Source organism: Lepidochelys olivacea (assembly GCF_965140295.1).
Source record: "Lepidochelys olivacea isolate rLepOli2 genome assembly, chromosome: 15".
Lineage (NCBI taxonomy): Eukaryota > Metazoa > Chordata > Testudines > Cheloniidae > Lepidochelys > Lepidochelys olivacea.
In genome coordinates, this window is record NC_140425.1 from 29,201,332 (window position 1) to 29,221,839 (window position 20,508).

At 46.5% G+C, this 20,508-nt stretch overlaps 1 protein-coding gene and 1 long non-coding RNA gene across 4 annotated transcripts in view; one reads left to right on the top strand and one right to left on the bottom strand.

Annotated features, from left to right (window-relative positions):
• CUX2 (cut like homeobox 2) overlaps positions 1-20,508 on the top strand; it is a 265,715-nt gene that overhangs the window by 30,512 nt on the left and 214,695 nt on the right. Inside the window, exon 1 of one of the 3 annotated variants that reach the window (XM_084649638.1) lies at positions 7,346-7,492. The exons of the other annotated variants lie outside the window; for them this stretch is intronic. Within the exon in view, the coding sequence (XP_084505764.1) occupies positions 7,430-7,492 (63 nt within the window). The 5' untranslated portion in view covers positions 7,346-7,429. Of the gene's footprint in view, positions 1-7,345; positions 7,493-20,508 lie in introns of those variants that run through there. 3 annotated transcript variants of the gene reach the window in all.
• Positions 4,491-8,057, bottom strand: LOC311531850. Its single transcript, XR_014714289.1, has 3 exons — positions 7,799-8,057; positions 6,450-6,528; positions 4,491-4,765 (listed from the first exon to the last, which is right to left on the bottom strand). It is a non-coding gene; the product is annotated as an uncharacterized lncRNA (long non-coding RNA).

Here is a 20,508-nt window from a genome sequence, read left to right on the forward strand (position 1 = left end):
AACTGCACTCAAGGCCTGATCTACACTGGGAAACTCACTTCAGCCCCAGTTCCACACTTGGATCTGCATAGGCAAAGCCCTGAACCTGTATCCAGACCCAGTGTGGGCAGGGTTCTGTCCGCACAGGCCCTGAGGTCTGTCTGTGTGGATCTGATTACAGAATTAGGGCCTGTGTTCTGAAATCCTTGTTATGCAGGAAAAATAGGGTAGGAGACACTTTGCAATGCCTGTTTGAACATCAGCGTCTTGCTAATCTTCCACCAACCCTTGGGCAGATTTTATGCCCTGTCTAGTGCTACGTTTTTACTAGGAACTATTTTAGGCTAAGTTAACAAAATAGTCAATTTTCTGGGGCTTTTAAGGTTTATACAAGCAATGGGGGTGGGGGAGGAAATGTGTTCCCCTGGCCTTTCAATGACGGCACTAAGAAAATCTTTACTGAGTCTGGAATCACCTAGTGCCCCTAACCAAGACCCAGGGGACTAGCACTGGACACAGATGTAGTAAGAGTCCCTGTAGGGGAGCACTGACATTCTAAAGGCAGAGGCTGGGAAATTATTCTCTTCATTTTGCTGATTGGGGGACCCAAGGCGCAGAGCAGGACAGTGACTTGTCCAAGGTCACCCAGGGAGCCGAAGGATCTGTGGGACTCTGACCCAGGCCTGTGGGATTGGGGCTAGCTGATGTTTCCACATTGCCACTGTGGGGAGGGGGAAGCGGAGGGAGGTTGGAGAACTACTTCCAAGGAGCACTGTGGAGATTAGGAACCACAGGAAGTACCGCCCAAAGGGTCCAGAGTGACCACATGCTGTGGCCTTCTGATTGGCCAATGTTCACTATTTAAGCTTGGAGAGTGGCCCAGGAAGTTTTCTGGGCAACCTTGCAGAATTCTGGCTTGCGGTGACTCCAGACGTTGTTCTGATCTCCAGTCTCTGACCCCAGCCTTAGTCTGACCTGATTCTGGCCTCCTGACTCCAGCCTGGTCACTTCCTCCGGTCTCTCACCCTAACTGATGCTTGCATGTTGATCCCAGCTCTAGCAATTTCTCTGATCCCGGCTTGCTGACTACCGCCTCGTAGCCATCCTAGGCTTGTGGCCATCTGCCCAGCTTTGACTGCTAGGCCAGACTGCCTGTGTCCTGCTCCCTTACAGTGGGGGTGCTAGATCTGGCAGTGGAATCAAGAAGCATGTGCCTAAGCAATGCATCCTCTCTACCTCATCAGAGAGGGAATCTATGGCTGGGGGAAATGCAGGACTGTATGATGGTGGAAGGCCATATTTAGGAGCATAGACATTGCCAGACTGGACCAGACCCAAAGCCCATCTAGGCCAGTGTCCTGTCTCTGTTAGTGGCCAGCTCCAGATGTGTCTGAGGAAGGTGTCAGAACGCTGCGGTAGGCAGATGAAGGACTCCTCCTTACCCCTAATAGTAAGTGATGGGCTTATAAGGTATCAAAGAGGGCAGGGGGGCAAGGGGTTGGACGTGGCCTGGGTCTGCCATGGCTGGGATAGCCCTGGCCTAACCAAAACCATAAACATGAAAGAATGTGCATGCTGGGTCAGACCAATGGTCCATCTCGCCCAGTGTCCTGTCTCCGGCAGTGGCCAGTGGCAGATGCTTCAAAGGGAATGAACAGTACAGGGTAATTTCAAGTGATCCATCCCCTGTTGTCCAGTCCCAGTGTCTGGCAGTTGGAGATCTAGGGATACCTGGAGCATGGGGTTGTGTCCCTGACCATCTTGGCTAATAGTCATCGGTGGATCTATCTTTCATGAACTTATCTAATTCTTTTATTTTTAACCCAGTTATATATATTTATATATTTTTTGGCTTTCACAACATCCCTTGGCAAGGAGTTCCACAGGTTGACTGTGCTATGTGAAGAAATACTTCCCCTTTTTTTAAACCTGCTGCCTATTTATTTTGTTGAGTGACACCTGGTTCTTGTGTTATGTGCAGGGGTAAATAACACTTTTTCTCAACACCATTCATGAGTTGATAGACCTCCATCATGTCACATCTCCCCCCGCCCCCCCCCCATTGTCTCTCTAAAAGGAACATTTCCAGTCCCTCCAATTTTTCCTTGAATGGAAAAGATGTTCCATATCTCTATTTTCATTGCCTGTCTCTGCAGCTTTTTCAACTCTAATGTATCTTTTTTTGAGATGAGGCAACCAGAACTGCACACAGTATTCAAGATGTGGGCGTACCATGGATTTATATAGTAGCATTGTATTTTCTGTCTCATCCATCCCTTTCCTAATGGTTCCTAACAACACTGTTCGCTTTTTTTGACTGACTGCCACTGCACATTGAGTGGATGTTTTCAGAGAACTATCCAGAATGATGCCAAGATCTTTCTTGAGTGGTAACAGCTAAGTTAGACCCTGTCATTTTGTATATGTAACTGGGATTGTTTTCCAATGTGCATCACTTTGCACTTAACAACATTGAATTTCGTCTGCCATTTTGTCACCCAGTTTTGTGAGGTCCCTTTGCAACTCCTCAGTCAGCTTTGGCCTTCACTGTCTTGAGTAATTTTGTATTGTTGGCAAATTTGGCCACCTGACTTTTCACCCCTTTTTCCAGCTCACTTATGAGTATGTTGAATTGCACAGGTCCCAGTACAGATCCTTGGGGACCCCCACTATTGACCCCTCCCCATTGTGAAAATGGACTGGAGGCAACTGAAATCTACATTGGGTTCTCCTCTAGCTGCCATCCTGAATGTTTGTGGTGCCTGGCTGCTGTGGCCACAAGCTAGGATGTAAAAGAGGGCAGAAGCCAGCACCAGCCCTGTGGGGGCGAGGGACCAGATGGTGACTGGGCAGAAAAAAACAAGTTGCCCCTGGGGGGAGATTGTTTTTCCTTTCAGTCTTTTGCAAAAAAAAAAAAAATCTAACCAACCTAATTGCACTAGCTTGCATGTAGGGCCTGATTCTGTAGGCCTTACTCCTACAAAACTCCTGTTGCCTCCAGTTACCATCCACTCGCCTCTGCTTGCTCGCTCTGCTTGCTTGCAGTGCTGTGTGCTATCTGAAAGCCACGGTGTCAAGTGTGATATAAACATGTAGTGCCAGATCCTCAGCTGGTGTAAATCCAAGTAGGTGCTTGGACTGCAGTAGAGGGAGGTTGATTTACAGCCGCTGAGGATCTGGCCCCCTAAGGCCTTTGGTTGCACTGGTGGACTGAGGTCAATGGCAGGTGTAAAGGAGAGAAAAGTGGCCCCTAAGTGGAGAGATCTAAGCTGTGCTGATTTGCATCTGTCTGATATTCCTAGGGCACCGAGAAGTACCATTGGCATCTGGCTTGCCATCATTAACATGACAGCAGGGGGCGAATGGAACCAAATCTTTTACACTTAAAACACCACAAAACCCCAAACCCTTAATTGGGGTGATGGTACAGATACTCTCTGGCTCCCCCCCTCCTTCCCCGGTTTATTTCCAGACTCTCCTAAAGCTCTGGGGTGCAACTTCCACCACTTTCACTATAAGTTTTCAGGGCTAAGCGGGACACAAACAGGATCTAGAATTAGTTTGGGTGGAGATGCACCTTATTCCTTGCATGCGACGCGCTCTGATTTAGGCCCAAGTTACTTTCCTTAAGCACCTCACTGCGTGATCAAGGCTTGGGGTTTGTTTCTGCCCCCCCCCCCATTAAGTCAATGACAAATCTCCCATGTGGTGTTGCTAATTTGCATGACTTTATCATGAGTCTTGTGATATTGGGTCGCACTTGTGTTGCTGGTGAGTCGCCCTTGTGTAAGTGGTGTAATAAGAAAGAGGAAAAACGTGAGGGTAAAACCACAAAAATTGGTCAGGGGCTGTGGTGGGGGAGTGGAGGGTCGAAAACTATATTTAACTCCTTTTAAAAAATGGACTCTGTTTCAAGTTGTCCCTTTTAATTTAAACCATCACTTTTCAATGGAAATGTAATTGAAACTCCTGCTTTTCACATCAAGCAGAACCCCTTGAAATGCAAATGAAAACAACTCTGGCCTGACAGTAATTCCTGCACCGCTGCTGGGGCGACCAGGTGGAATAAAACTAACCTCGTAAATTCTATAGCAGCCTAGAACTCCCCTTTCTTGCCAGAGCCAAATGGACCACGAAACTCCAAAAGCTGGGAGTTCTGCTCTAGAGCGAGAAGCTCAGTGGGTTCTAAGTTGGGAAGGTGAATTCTCCACTCTCGGGTGTTTGGCATCTAGATACTTCAGTGACTTTTTGTGTAGTTCAAGGTGCATAGTGTGTTCTACTGCTTAGAGGCCACACGCTGAAGTACTAACTCATGCAAAGCTTCCTATATACATCTTCCCTGTTTAGGAAAAAAAAAGTCACCTTACAAGCTCACCAGGGTGGGGAAGGCAGAGCCTAGTGGGCGATACCCCAGCAGAACTTGCAATTAGGCATGGCATACCGTCAGATGGGAGGGGTGGACGAAGGATCCCAGAACAAAACAAGGCTGCAGCTATTATTTCTTTGTGATGTTTATTTTCAGCTTCTACTTCTTGCTCCAAATCATATACATAATTGTCACACCCTCATCTTTAGACAGCAGCTGTCTGAGGCATACCTGCATGTCATCATATGGAAAATACACTTCCATTCTGGTCTTGTGACTTCACAGTGAATTCAGTTGAAGGCTTAGGCATTGTCTATCATGTAGCCAGGCTTCTGGTGGCCTGTCTGGGGCTGCATAGTGTTCCTGGGTGACATTTTCTTTTGTTTCGGCTTTGATGCAGGGGAATTCGCATATCATTATCTGTTTGTGGTTAAGGACCTGCCATTATCTCTCAGAACATCTTTGTGCAAGCCTATGAATTTCTAAAGGCATGTTTACTTAAGCCTACATATGTTTTCTGGATAAAGCTACACTCTATCCTTAATATTCCTCCCTGTCTTGTTCATGCCTCATTTTTGCCCCAAATTTTCTTTGTAACGTAGAAAAAAAATCATTAGAGCTATTTTTTTTTTCATATACAATGTTACCTGTGTGTGTGGATGCTTAGGATCTGTATCTATTTTTAAGAGAACTATGTCTCAGGCAGAAACTAGTGCCCTTGGATACTAAAAACTGTTCACTTAACGTCACAGGAAAAATATTCTAATAAAATAACTATTTAGCACTTTCTTTACACATGCAAACAATCTTCCTGACACAACCAACATCAATAATATCTTTTCAGTATGAAGATGGGTACGTTTTCCTAGCACTTTAATTTATTATTTACACATAGTGAAACAGAAATGTAATGTTCAAAGAATCTTCACATGCAATACCGTTCAGCATAACAAGCTGCTGTACAATTGTAAAATATCTGGAGCAGATATTTGAAAATCCTCTAACATCAACAAAAAAAGGCAATAAACAAAAAAAAAAATCAGTATGAATCTGCTTTAGTTGCAGTACCACTTTCTGGCATTAAAGTTGTTTGAATTCTTCGGAGAATAGCTGCATTAAGGTGTTTTAAAAATATCAGTCTTCAAACAATCTGAATTATTGGATTTTTCTTGTTGCTGTGCTGTAAGCATGTTTGCTGTGGCAATTCCTATTAGGGTTAAAGGTGCAGAACATGTCAGTTTGAAAATCTGAAAAAGTTTACTGGCTGTCTGAAAAAGCTTTGTCTGGAAGCAGTCTTCTCTTTAGCAGCTAGCGGAAAGCAAGTCACCTTTTTAAATTGATTTGATTAAAAATGAATTAAATTACACTGCAAGATCATATACACGTATCAGATTTTACAACTGTCTCTTAAAGGGCTATAAAAAAGTGACAGTTATTTCAAGTGCTTATAGGAAGGAGTTGTAAGTAGACAAATTGTAATGCCACATATCTATGAAACCTTCATGCATTAATTTTGTCCAGCGGAGATGGAAATGTAACTGTGAACTTGGCTGGAGCTAAGATTTTTTAAAAAGCACCAACACATCATCGTCTTTGTTAGAAAAACTGGTGCAATTTCAATTTATTTACTAAAGTTTAAAATCATTACTGTCTGCAAATTCTAGGGAACAGGGAATTGAGAAGACTGGCTGGCTGTGTCTTGATAAATGACATTTTAGCCCTGCCCATGGGAAAAAGGCTGTAAAGGTAGTAGGGGAAATTTTGTATTGTGATTGAAGAGCCATCTCCAGCCTGAATGATCCAGAACTAAGCCTTCAGGCAATTCAGTATCTAAGGGATGATCAACCAATTATTTGCTTGACATTAACAAACTTTTAAAATAGCTTCAAAGCAGGTGCTATCCTAGACCTCCTTCCACAGGGCATAAAGGGAGGAGGGCATAGAAAACAGAAGACATTCGTTAGCTTTATGACTCTTATGAACTTTATCCTTTTAGGAAGCATTGCCGGGATCTATCGTCCTTATACACGAATGATGTAACGGCAGCTGGCTGATCATAAAATATAATTCTCCATCCCCTCTACTTTTTGCCTTTGAAGGATACATCTTCCTAGAACCCAGCAAAATTGATGCAGCTTTAATGCTCTCTCTCCCCGGGGGGGGAGCACAGAATCAGCGCCTGCCTGAAGGATAGATATGGATTATTGGCAACAGGCTGGCACGGTGCCCGACGAGCCTTGGCAGCGAGGCGGCCCGTCTTCCCCTGCAAAAGGCAAAGCAGGGGGCGACCAGACGCCGCCTCGAGCCTGGATCTAGCCCGAGCCTGGTCCGCTCTGTGCGAGCACCCCGCTGCTGCACAGAAAGGGGGTGGGGGGTGCAGGAGCCCCGCCCCGCCCCAGCCAGGGCAGTACGGCCCACCGCGCACAACGGGGCGAGAGGCAGAACCACCCGCCGCCGCGTGTCCCCGCTTCTCCGCGCCTCCCGCAAGCCGCTGCGCGGGGAACGCACTGCCCGGCCCCGGGACGGAGCGGGCGGGAGCCAGGACCGCACGGGGCGGGGGCGGGGGCGGGGGCGGCGCCCCGGGAGTAACAACAAACCGCGAACTCGGAACCATTGTAACTTTGTGGGGGCGGGGTCTGGGCCCCCCCCATCCAATAAATTACGCCCCCCAAAGCGCTTCCTTCCCTGGCCTCCGGCATCGATCCGCACGTGACGTCAGGATCGATAAGGGGGGGGGCAGAAGCCAAAGTCAAGTGCAGCGCCTCGCGCCCGGACTTTGGGGGGGGGGCAAGGGGGCGGGCAGCGCTCGCTGCCGGGGAAACCTCCTCGCCCGCCCGCCCGCCTCCGCCGCGCTCCGCTCGGCTCCTCGCTCCCGTCTCTTGGTCGCGGGCGGGCGGGCGGCGGCGGAGGGAGGGGGGCGACCGCAGGGGCAGCCCCGGCTCCTGGAGCGCCCGGGCGGGGGTGGGGGGGCTCGGCCGGCGCGGGGGGGTGGGGGGGCGAGAGCCCCGCCCGGCCCCTGAGCCCCGCCGCGGCGGGAGCCCACCCCGCACGCACTCGCCCCGCCGCTCGCCGGGCTCCCCCAAGATGGCCGCCGATGTGGGATCGATGTTCCAATATTGGAAGCAATTGGATCTGCGCCGGCTGCAGGTGAGTGGCCGGAGCGCCGGGCCGCGCGGCGCCGGGGAGCCGCGGGGCGCGCCCGGCCGGGCCCCCCCGCTCCCTGCCTCCCTCCCCGGGGCGGGCTTCTCGGGGCGCAGCATCGGTCGGTATCGGGAATTGACCCCCCCCCCAGCCGCGGCTGCCTTTGTTCGGGGCGCGCCCCCCCCCCCACGCCGGCCACTTGCCGCCCGCCTCGCAACTTCTCCGGGCGGCCCGGCGCGGACTGTCCCCCCCCCCGCACCCCCGGGCCGGCTGCGGGGTGTGGAAAGGGGGCCCCTGCCCTCCCGGACTTACTGCCCCGCTCGCCCCGCGGTCCCCGGCTTCGCCTCCCCGTGCGGGGCTGGAAGTTCCCCCCCGGCTGCGTTAGGACTCGAATGGCCTGGGCTCCGGGCGCCTTGCCGGGCAGGTGAATTCAGCAAATGCAGATGTTCAACTTTTCCGTGGGGGGTGATTCCCCCTTTTCCCCTCTCGCTAGGCTCTGGGGAGAAGGGAGAGCTCGGCTTGCCTGTCCCGGGGCCCTGGAGCAGGTCCATACAGCGTGTTGTGTATCTTATCGATACTGTTTTCAGGGGTGCGTTGAAGGGATTAACTTCATATTTATACAGGGCGTAGGAGGCAACTGTTTTGTCTCTGCTGCTGAATACTCCATAAACGTTTAAATCTTTGAAGTTGCAATCACAGCAGGCAGAAGTTGAGGGGCAATGATGCAGATAACAGACCTATTATAGTATCTTGACTTGTTTGCCCTGACATTAACTTAAGATAAAAGATAATCAGGCTGAAGATAAAAGGGCTGCTTTTTGCCTATGTGCAAATCTTGTTAAGTTTCTTACATTCAGGCAAGTGGTACCATCCCTGAGCCCCAACAACTGGCATTCTCATCAAATGAATTCAAAAGCAAGGCAAGGTGCTTTTAAAACATAAGCTGCAAGTGACTTGCATTTTTCAGAGGTCTACTGACCATGAGCATGTAGCAAAGAAACAAACCAAACTGTCTGTTACCTGTATTTTCTGCCTTTTAAAAAGCTGCAGAGACCCCCCCCCCAAAAAAAGTGTCTTAAAAATAAAAGGCTCATTCCCCCTCCCCCTGTTCTAGGTTGGCTGTATTGTATTTGATGTTAGGCAATTGTAATTGTATTCCCTGCTAATGTTTGTGAATCAGACCTGGGCACTCTAAGGGCATAGACTCTTTATTTATGATTGATGTTCTGTAACATAAGGAATGACAAGAGCATGGCAAACAGATATGGGAGACAGCAGAAGGAGAATCAAATCTGCTCAGGGCTGGCTGAAGCCCTTCTGTGGTCCTATTGTTATTCAGGTCTTGAGAATTTAGCGTGCAGATTTACAGCAGTGGTATTTGGGTTCATTCATCCCTGAATGTCAGTTAACAAAATTTTCATTAGCCAACTAATATTCAATCTTCTAACCTTACTCAAGGTGCATATAGATCTGATTGTCAGTGTTTTAGACTTGTGATGGATACACCTATCTTGCATTAGGAAAGAGATCCTTTGTGGTTCTGTTTAGGTCACAGAATACTGTATACAGCTATAGTGCCACTGGTCTGTGAAATTAATGATAAGCCCTTTAACATTTACAAGAGGACAGCTGACCTGAAAAAAATAGATGTTTACATTTTGTCATTTCTACAGCTTTCTGTATGTGGCACGTAATGAGATGAGGTGTAAGCTGGAACTCCTACAAAAGAAGAGATGCTCATTTACATGGATATTAAATAGGTTTATCCCTGTAGGATATTACAGACTTTAAAATGAGGCATGTTTCATAGGGGAGTAAACAAATTTAAATACGATTTATGGCACTTCAGTAATGTTTCAACAGTTCCAGCATTTAATACATTTTGGCTTTTAAGCAGATTACTTAGTACATCTGTGATACCCAACCCTCAAAGTAATACAGGTACTGCAGCCAGCTTTCCATGACTGTTCATTTATAGCCTTTTGGTTTGCAGGGTATTAGCATCCTAAACACATGGGATACAAAGTATTCCTTAATACATTCTGGTGATGACTTTTGCACCAACTTGTATTTACAACTAGTTTTTGGTCTGAAAGAAAAAAAATTCTTTTGAGCTGGGGCGGGGGCAGATTTTGGAAGATCTAGTTTGACTGTTCAGCTTAATTGTGCTTCCTTGGAAAGAGGTATATAGCTTTAATTCTCAGATGTTCTGGATGAATGGGTATCTGGGTCTGGGTGCTTACTGTAGAGAGAGTTCTTGCTGTCTTCGATCCAGGCAGCATTTCTGGCACCTCGCCCCAGATGGTGGTGGGAAAGGTGACCTTGTGCCAGTTTGGCCTCATGCCCTCTATTTTAAAAAAAAATTTGAAATAATCTATTATTCCCCCAAATGCATTTTTTAAAAATTTGTACGCACAGGCCTGTTTGCCTGGAACGCCCATGCAATGGCAAAGTTTGGACAACCTTGACAAATGGTGGGCATATGTAAAACATGCAGAAAATGGGATACTCTATAGCACTTTGATCACAATGGCACTGAGCCTTTTTACAGCAAGTAGGCTCGGAAATGAGAAGAGATAAAATTCTATCAAAGATAATGCCAGGCATATTTCATTTGGTTATGAGATTGTTTTATAGTGTACATTACTAATGCTGTATTTTTTTACAGCTTTCTTGTGTGTAATAGTCATAACAGGTTTCATACCTTTATGATTTTTCTTGTTTTAATTTGCTCTGTTTTATTATGTTCGGTATAGCAGTATATGGATTCTATGCTGTCTGCATCCTAGATGCAGCCTATTCTATATTTAAAAAGGCAGAAGTAGAAAGCATTGTGGACTACTGATTTTGGATATCAAAGACTGCTCCAAACTGGGCGATAAATACCTACTATTGCCCTGGTTACACTGTGTGAGCAAGTTCATCAAATCAAATATTGTACATTTTGTTTCAGTAAGGCAGGCATTTTTGCGCGTCTGTGCGAACCAGTGCTTGAGGCAGTCGGCATGGTTGAACGTTCCGCAGAAACTTATGTGGTAAGGTAATGTGAGGCATCTAGTTAGTTCAGACTGTTTTGCCATTCACTGAGTGCCAAGAATGTTCTGAATGCGTTGTGCTTGATGGAATGTTTTCACTGTTCAAAGTTTAGAAAAAATGTGGATGTGATTAAAATATTATAACCTTATGATATTCTGAAGTGCATAAATTTTACATATCCGCTACAGAGGGAGTTTAGACATCCATTAAGTTATATGACAGCTTGACTTATCTAAATGTGCTATCATTTAACAATGTGTCAAAATTCTTCTTTATATAGATGACAGTGGTAAATAAGCTATCAGTCCTATTGGCTGAAGCTTAACTTCTGAAACTTGGCCGAATAAACTTCACTGCAGTACCGTGGAGCAGTCGTAGGTGGAATAATCTCGTTATTACCTCAGTGGGTATGCCCAGGACCTTGCAAGAGCCACCTCCAGAGCGCTTCATGGGAGGACTTAACCTTGCCAAATGCTCTGGGCTCTGCATATCATTAAGACATTCCAAATTTACAGTAAGACTGAGAAGTTATTGGATCATCCAACTTACTACTTCATGATCAGCTTCTTAAAAGGTACGGCATAACTGATTGCTTTGCCAATAGCCCTAAGCCATAGCATGAATCAATTCCTGCTGTGTATCAGACTCAAAGGTACATGCATATTAAAAGCAATAGACAGACAGGGCCACGTTCATTCCAGCTATGTCTCTCTTGACTTCAGTGGAGTTAAACCAGGGATGGATTTATCCCTAACTCCATTGACCTCCGTAGATGCTGTCCGGATGATGGAGCTCAACACTAGCTGTTTCTATTTGCAGTTGTTTTTGTGGTCAAACTTGGGACCATATCTGATTCTTTAAGGGTTTGTTTGGGGAAGCTGTTGGCCCAAACAGTGCTGGTTGTTTATATAGTCATGTCTTTATTATATTAATACCCTCTTAGGTATGATAAAAAGAATAGAGGTGTGGAGGACTTGCTTCCCCTTAAAAGATTCAAAATAAGCATAAACATGTCTCCTTTGATGTGTGGGTTTGTAGCACTGTCGTCTTCTTGTGTTAAGGATCTTGATCAAACTATCACTTGGAAGCAAAAAAAAAAATGTATCCAGGTTTTTTCATGCCCTTGGACAAGGTAGAAGGCACCGGTTCAAGAGTCCTGAAAATTCAGGTTCTTAAGCTCTCTATGGAAGAGGTACAACACAGGCAGCAGCAGCTTCGCCATGCTGCCCTACCTATGTGTCTTAACCCTGTTATCAATGGACCAGCTGTTGGGGCAAGAAGGGTGTTGGGTCTTCACGGGCCCAGTCAGTCTGTGATTTTCTCTTGCAATGCTGCCTGTGGAATGGTGGGTTTGGGAAATGTGGTCACTCATCCGCTGGGAACTGAACTGAGATCTGCCAACCAGTTCTTATATTGAGAGTACAGTTCACGTTAAACTTCCCATCCACTCAAAACAGTCTCTGAGGCACTCAGCTTTGTGGTGGACAAATATATTAGGAAACAGAAGGAGAGTATTGTCAGAGGACTGTTAACACCACTACCTCTGTCTTCCAGTTTCCGTTATTTGTTTCACTTATTTTCCAGAGTTTCTGAGCTCTAGGCTAATGAAGGTCTGGTTGTGGGCGACACGTGAGGTTGGATCCTCAGCAGGTGTAAATTCATAGAGCTCCACTGACGTTAATGGAGCTATGCTGATTTAACACCAGCTGAGGATCTGGCCCACAGTGTTCATGAGCTCAGCCTTGGAACTCTTTCACTCCTTTTGAGATGGGCTTGTGAATCTAATGTATATTGTTTAAGATGCATTGAAGCTTCAGTAACTGTTTTTTTTTAAAACAAGGGGATTGCAGGTAGTTAGTTTCTAATGTGACCACAGCTAACACCCTTATCAGGAGGCCTGGCAGAATTAGATTTTAATGTTTTTTTAACAATTTCGACCGGTAATATCAAAGTTTATTTGTAAGCATTTTTTTCTATTATCGATTTAAATGTTTGCAGTTGTGGGAAATTGTGAGGGAGTCAGGCCGTAATTATTTAGTGACAGTGGATGTTGAGATTCAAAAAGTTAAAGCTTTATAACCATTAAAACACAAGCTGTCAACATCATGTGTCAAAATCTGAGTCTTAGATCAAACTCTGGCAAGTCCTCAAGCAGCATTTTTCTTAATTTTCCTGTCTGTGCATTTTGATTAACATCTGTGGAAATATTTCTTTCACCAGTTTGCATGTGTAGGGTGAAATCAACGTTTATCGACTTTTACTTTTAAAAATAATCCTTCCAAGCCTACTGATGGGCCCCCTCAGTGAGGCCAATGATTCAGTGGGTTCCTGAGTTTGCATGATCATCGTATCCCTGGAGGTGGTTCTTCTGGGTCAGGATAGATGGTAGAAGGGAAGTGGGCACTACCACTGCCCATGCTGCCAGTGTCCTGACCCACGGAAGTCAGACAGAAAAGGATCGTGAGTCTCCAGGATTGTCAAGCCAGCATCATTCACTCCTCCTTTTGGGGGTGAAGGGGAGGCAGGGTCTCCTGTTGGAAAATTGAAAACAATCCAGTTAGCTTGTAAAGTTGCTACATTTCTCCCCTTCTCCGCACAGAAGAGTCATTTGCAAAGTGCATTTCTGTTTCTGCAGGTGCCCAGTAACTGCTTCCATCAGCTATTTCCATCAAGGTTTCAGCATAGCCTGCATGGGACCTGGCACTGTGCAGTGTGAGTCTCAGTGCATTATGACCCAACTTTCCTTACCTGCTCCTCTGGAGCTGGGCCGGTCTGGCTGCCATTTACACAATAAACTACAACAGCTCCACATGATCTCTGATAGTGTCTTGGGTTAATGATCTGCAAAGTGCAGGATTTCCTTGTGTGCCACCACCCAGGGGCTGCCCCTTGGGAGACCGTCATGGTGTGTGGTGCCGACAGCACCCACTGGGATGGTTACATCTCCTTTGGAACTGCTATGGCTCCAAACTATGCTCTCATTGATCTGATAGACCATAATGGCTCCCAAAGCTGATAGACCATAATACCACTGAGAAATCTGGGTTAAAGCTTGCATAAGGATAATTCAGGGAGCAGTTAACGTTAACAGGCTAGATGCATCCTGGGTGTAGTTCCATGGCTTTGATGGAATAACACCAGGGTGAATTGAACCACGGTTTTCTCTAAAGAAAAACCATTACTTGAATGTTACAAGCTGGCTTCAAACCACAGAAGCTGGGACGTTCAGCTAAGGCTGGGCAACCATCCCTAATTTGCCTCCTTATGTCTAGCTGTCACCAGAACACGTAATATAATGCTGTATTCTGATCTGGGACCCTTGTGATACCAAGGTGCAATGGTACTGGGTATGTCCAGCAGGCCCTGCCTGGTCTGGTATTGGATATGACGGGGGAACGCTCTCCCTCTCTTGAAGCCTGGGTTTGGTGACCTCCAGGACATGGTGTCAGGCCATCTTTCTAGTTGGGTATTTCCACATTATTGCTGCTGTAGCAGGAGAGCCCAGGGCACTGGGTGGTTTCATGGTGGGCTCTTCTACTCTGCTTGCGTATTGAAGGCAATGTGCGTCTATCCTGTATGATTTTCAATGCTGCACGGCACCGAGAGGCCAGGAGTGAGTGCCAGGTGTGTGTGTGTGTGTTTAAAAGGGGAAGTAAAATGGGTCAAAGTATTTTACAGTTTCCAAAAAAATGGATCCTTTATAACATTATAAAAGTTCATTTCCCCAGCTGTGTTCAAGGAACAGAGTGTGACTTCCTTGGCTCCTGTCACGTAGAAGAGGGTAGATTATGGAGCAATATGGAGAGTTATGAATTTCAGTAGCCTTCTCTTACTGACTTGAAGTCATTAAACTCCTATTAAAGTACAGTTTATTGTTTAGGTGGAATGCATGGTAGGCTGATGGCTGTCATTTGTATTACCCCAGTCAGGGATCAAGTCTCCGTTGTGCTAGTCACTGTGCACACGCCCCCCCCCCCCCACCGGTGGTCCCTGCTCCAGAGAGCTCGCAGGCTAAGGGTAAGATCAGAGACAGGAGCTAGGTACAACACTCAGGTCAGGGCAGTACGGGGTAACAGGGAGGCAGTTCTGTTTGGCTTAAAGTACTTTGGTCTTCCTCGACTACTCTAGCTCATCTTCTCATCTTGATTGTGCAAACACTTACACCCACAAGGAACTTCGCACTCAGGAGCAGCAAAGTTGAGATCCTTGGTTTACTCATCTGAGTAAAGCTACTCACCCGCATCAGTGTTTGCAGGATCCAGAGCTGATTCTGTAGGTAACGTGTGACATGCTTGCTGGTGGCTCCAGCATCTCTTCTGGCATCTGAGCAGACAGAACATGCGATTGAAACTGATAGTTTGATTTTAAAAAAAAAAAAAAAAGTCACCCTGTCAGAAATGCCTGTCCCTGTCCTGCCAGGCTGAGGAAATCTAGTTGAAACTGAGTTTTAACAAATGGGAGACGCAACCCTGATACATTCTTCTGTATAACTTGCCTTACTCAGCTCGTGCCCGGCTTCCTATTTCCCTGCATTGCCTTGTTGTTTCTTATTTAGGCTCTGATTCAACAGCCGTATCTCTGGGTGTGTTGGGGTCTGTCTGGGCGGATCTGAGTGAAGGGTCAGGTCCAGGATTTGTATGTTCCTCAGGGCAAGGTCTGCTCGTTATTGCTGTGTGCAGAACCATGCACACCTATGGCTCTAAATGCAAATGTTTAAGAATAACAATTCTGGTACCTGTCATCATTGGCTTGATCCTCCTACCATTGAAGTCCATGGGAGTTTTGCCATTGTGGCAGCAGGTCTAGGGATCTTTATTTTCAGTTGGGGGGGAATGGGGGTGCTGGTGGGAATTGGATGGACTTATAGTCCCACTTTCTTCCTCTTAATTCTGCATTTCTTTGCGTTGCCAGAGAAAGTCGGGCTGTGAAAGTTACCAAAGGGTAATGTTTTTTGTGGTTGAATAATTGAGACTTTGGCAGACAAGGCTGGCAGAGCTGAAGAAAATTAGAGTTTATCTTTAGCTCAGCAGCTCTCACTTTAGAAACTGGTGACCCCAATTCCAGCCTGAAGAGTGACTTCTTCCCTAATTAATAAATCCATTAATTAATTGTGTGCATGCTGCAGCCCATTAGAGATGAATTGGGTGGCCTCCCGATCCAGTTTAGTGGATTCTCTCTACGGCCTTGTGAAAAATGTGACCAAGAGGCAAATAGGGAACATAAACGAAAATATAATCAGATTCCCACGGGCCGACAGTGGATGTTATCGACGTTGTGACTCTTAGGTATTTCCTGGCCTATTACCTAGTGAGTTGGTGTTTGCAGACGCACGTTTGAGATTGGCCACCGCCACGTATTGTCCATAAATGACACCCCTTGGTGGCAGCTGCAATGAAAAGAGTGGGGATGTGTGGAGAGGCTGGTACAGGGCATTGGCGTGGGGGTGATTGTGCCAGGTGCCAGGAGACCCTTCTCTTCGAGAGCGCTCCACAACACGACAATATCTGGCCCCGATCTACCGCAACGGTGAAGAACCAGCGTAACTTTTAAACACGCGTGCTGCTCCCATTGACTTGAGTGGGGCTACTCATGTCCTTCACACTAGGCATGTGCTTAAGCATTTTGCTAGATTTGGGGGGGGGGAGCCCTAGCATTCTCCTGAGCACTCAGGCCCAGCTCTCATGCCTGGTGGAACCCGCCATCCTGAGGCACATGGTCAGCTGACGTGAAGGCGTGGCCTGACGCTCTGCCCTGTCTGGTGCTGGAGGCAGAGGATGGTGCGTGCTGCTCGTTTGTGGAGCAGCAATTAGGAGAGCTGTGGAGCACCAGGCCCCCAGGATGATCCTGGCCTGGCATAGGCAGAATGACTTCAGAACCCTCCCCTCAGCCAATGCTGCTCCGCTCACCCCATGCGGCTCAGAGGAGCAAGAGGAGAATTTGCCTGCAGTCGGCTGCTTTTGTTAGATGTCCCTGGCCGTTCCCTGATCTCAGCTGCACTGGTGTAAGCCTGGAGAGATTGCTCTGCGCCTGCCCTGTCAATCGGGGGCAACGCCATTGTAACTGAGACCAGCATCTGGTCCCTCTTGCATTCTTGCTGTTGGATAAATTGCTGAAGGAGCCCTTTGCTTGGGACCAAGCAGGTCATCTTGCCACCGCCAGGCCCAGCATGGGTGCAGTGCCTCAGGACTTCCATGGTGTGGGACAGCCAACCACACCTGGGGGCTGGTTTTTCCTGACCTTAACGTCAGCCAACATACAGTGAGTGATGGAAGGGGCTCATGCGCATGGCACTGTACCTGCTGGTGGAGCTGGGATCTCTAGGCAAGAAAAGATGCCCACGATAGAGCCAAGCTGCCGATCGTGCTGCTGCGTTTGTGTCAAACTCCTTGGAACTGCCTGAGCGCTTGGAAAGTTGTGTTGAATGAGGCAGGAAGTCAAGCATCCGTCTGCACCTGGAGCAGGTGGATTTGGAAGAGGGCTCTGGAGTTCTCCAGTCGCATGTGGAGTGGAATGTTAATTGTTTGGTGATCTGAGTGAGTAGATATGAACAGATTTAACAGACAGTATACTCCAAACTGAGCTCCCTTCGGGAGGCACGTGCTTAACCAGATAACCTCTATGGAGCTTTCACAACTAGCTATTCGTCTCCCTCCATATGTTGGCACAGTAGCTGCTTTCTTCATTTATTTTTTTCTTATCGTCTGCAGAGGCTTCAACTAAAAATGCAGAAAGAATTGTTGTGCATTCTGATCCCTGAGCTAATGTTTTCTCCACTGAACGTAGTTAACTGTCAGGCTCAAAATCATAATTTAATAAATCAAAATTCCTTGCTTGTCTCCTTGGATTTTAAAAACCGTATTGGCTTTTTGCATTTTTCTCTGCGTGGCTAGTGAAAATACACTAGTCAGTTTGGCACATCAGTTTCTAGTCTTTCAGGTTCCTATGTCTCGCATCATACCGGGCTAGTTGCACAGCAAACAATGATGAGGAATTGAAAAAAAGTTTTCATTGGAATTAAATAAAAAACATCCTTGAAAATATTTCCGTTGGGTTTGGTTATTGTAAATATTAGGTTTTGTTAAAAAACCCGACATTCAGATTTGCTTTGCTCAGTGTCTCTTCCATAGACAAGACTGCAGAGATAAAACTGTAGATTTGATACAGTATTGACTCTCTTTAGCAAACAGGCAGTGACACATATCTGTGCCAGCAAAAACAACCAGGAGTCCTTGTTGCACTTTAGAGATTAACCCATTTATTTGGGCATAAACTTTCCTGGGCTAAAACCCACTTCATTAGTTACTTCCACCAGAGACTTCACTTGGTGCTATCTAGGGAAGGCTAGAGGAATTTTCACAGAAGAAGTTTAGTGCTCTGTGCCCTTTTCTGGGGCCGGTTTTGGTTCAGCAAGTCAGTTAATCTCCATTTTGGGGATGTCTACACTGCAGTTAAACCCCCACGGCTGGCCTGTGTCAGCTGACTTGAGCCTGAACTCTACCCTGCAATTTTACAGCCCCATGACTCAAGCCTGGGTCATCTGAGATGGGCCAGTTGTGAGTCATTACCTTCAGTGTAGACATACCCAGGGCGTTTCTTATGATGTTCAGCAGAGAGGGAGAGAGAATGAGGGGTGAGATCAAATTATTAGATCAGTAGCAACCCCCTACTGTTTCTGTCTCTTAGAAATAAAAGTGACTAGCTTTCCATGCACCTCATGTGGTGGGCAGTCCCCTGCCTGGATTCCAGTGAACGTTCACCAGAATAACTGATGCAACATGAGGAATGAAAATGCAGGCACGTTTGCAGAGACTGAGGGGTTCAGGACCTGAAGAATCCTGCTCCTAGAGCGGAGATCTGGTTTTAAATTAATTTAGGGTTTGAAAGCTACAGTATGTGCAAATACAGATTTTTTTTTTTCTTGTACCTTGCGATGGAAAATGGACCCGCAACATGGTTTCTTTATGTACAGCACAGGAAGAGTCCCTCGCAAATTGGAAAATGAACCTCGAGGACATTCATTCCATCCAAAAAGGCTCTATGAAGATTCTCAGAACATTTGGTACCTTCTGGCACCTATTATAGAAAGATGTAATTCCCCAACTTGAGAGATAATAAGCAGGTATTGACTTCTGCTGAGGTCATTATCAAGATTTATTCAGTCAATATGGCTTCTTGGGTCAATAAATCTTGAGGCTGATGGAAGAAGAATGTGTACCTGTAGACTTTATTAAAAAGTTTTCCCCTTTTCGTAACACTTTCTGATGTATATTACATGGGCATCTCTTTCTGATTTTTTTTTATTACCTTCTTTGGTGGTTACACTTCTTTATGCTGCTTTAGACCTGCTTTTGTTTGTTACAGAGTGAGTGGAAAAACAGAAAAGATCTTGTTTTATTTAGTAGGTTTCATGTGGGAGTGTTGCTTTGTTCTGATATGCATTTTTTTGGGTGGGGAAAGATTCCTAAGACAAACAATATGTAGCTCTTTTAATCGTCAAAGCATATTACAAGCCTTAGCTAATTAATTAATCTTCCCATTAGCCTATAGCATTATATCTGTTTTGCAGATAGGGAAACTGAGGTTGAAATGCTGAGTGACTTTCCGAAGGCCGCAGAGATGGTTGGTGTTAGTTCTGGAATTAGAACCCAGGACTCCTGGAACCCAGTCCTGTGTTCACATGTTTGGCCCCTAGTTCTTTCTGTTTCCAATCCAAATATTTTGCTGAGGTTTGAGAGAGCAAGGTGCCTTGCAGTGATAAAATCCCCCCCTTATTTCAGTGGGGGCAGAATCAGACCCTCTAAAATCCCAAGCCTGGGGAGGTTGGTCTGTTTCTGAGCAGCAGTAGAAAAGCCAGGCTTCGGAGGAGCTGATGCTCCTTGTACAAATGTCCCTAAAGAGGTAAGCTGCCTTTGGGACACATCCTGCTCTCTGTGATAGTCGTTGGGGTTGAGTGGAGGTAACTGAGGGCGGAATCTGTCACACTGACTTCTTTTGGAGTCTCACTGGGTAACATTTCTCCCCTGGGCAGACAAGTGAGCACCACTTGACCCACATGTAAATCCTCAGAGCAGGGTTTAAGTGGGGTGTTAGTGGGGCCAGGGCCTTGCACAGGATCCTCTGGACTGGGCATGGGGTGTGTTTGTGCAAGGGATTTGCCCCTAGTGAACACCTCTGTCAGCATTGTGTGTATTTACCTGATTGACACTGCTCTGCACAAAGCTTTCTGCCCAGAGGAGTTGGTGGCAGAGCTGTTACCTATGAGTCGGTTGTCGGGATGATTTGGGGGAATGCCAGTCTGAGTAGAAATCGTGTTTGCAGGATTCCGAGCGGGGGTAAAGCTTGTTCAGCCTCTCACTTGGACGCTCGCTTTGGTGATTCTTTGCTCTGTGTTATCAGGAATGGCCAGTGCAGTGTCCTTCTAGTTTTGATGGAGATTGCGCACGTAGAGAGGGTGCCGCTGCAAACTAAACGATTACACTCGGAATGCAGGAAAAACGAGGGACACTGTCCCCTATAGCAGGGAGTGTGTTCAGTGCAGCCTGTTCAGATTTCCAGTGTCCCACGTAGAAAATGGCCCCCTAAAGGCAGATCCAGAACACCAAAATACGTGTGCAATTGTACACATCATTTGCACACGCAATTGCCCTGATTGCGTGCGCAGATCAGGTGTTTGCATGTACCTGCCTTCTGAGGTTTCAGAGTAAATGGCCACTGGTGTGCACACATGCCTGACTTACATGTGGCTTTTCGGTAATCACGAGTGCAGGCGTCTTTGCACAGAGTGCTAATATAGTTTACTGTGAAAATTTGGCCCCTGAAGCCAGAAAGATGTCAGCCGTGGGGGGTCATCAGAGGAATCTAACCAAAGGTTTAGTTGGACTAGAAAGCCGAAGTGTTCATTATGCACTGCAGTGCTTGTTAATTAACAGGGACTTGCAGGGAGTGCAGCCCTTTTATTCCTACTGGTTGTATACAAGTGCTGGAAG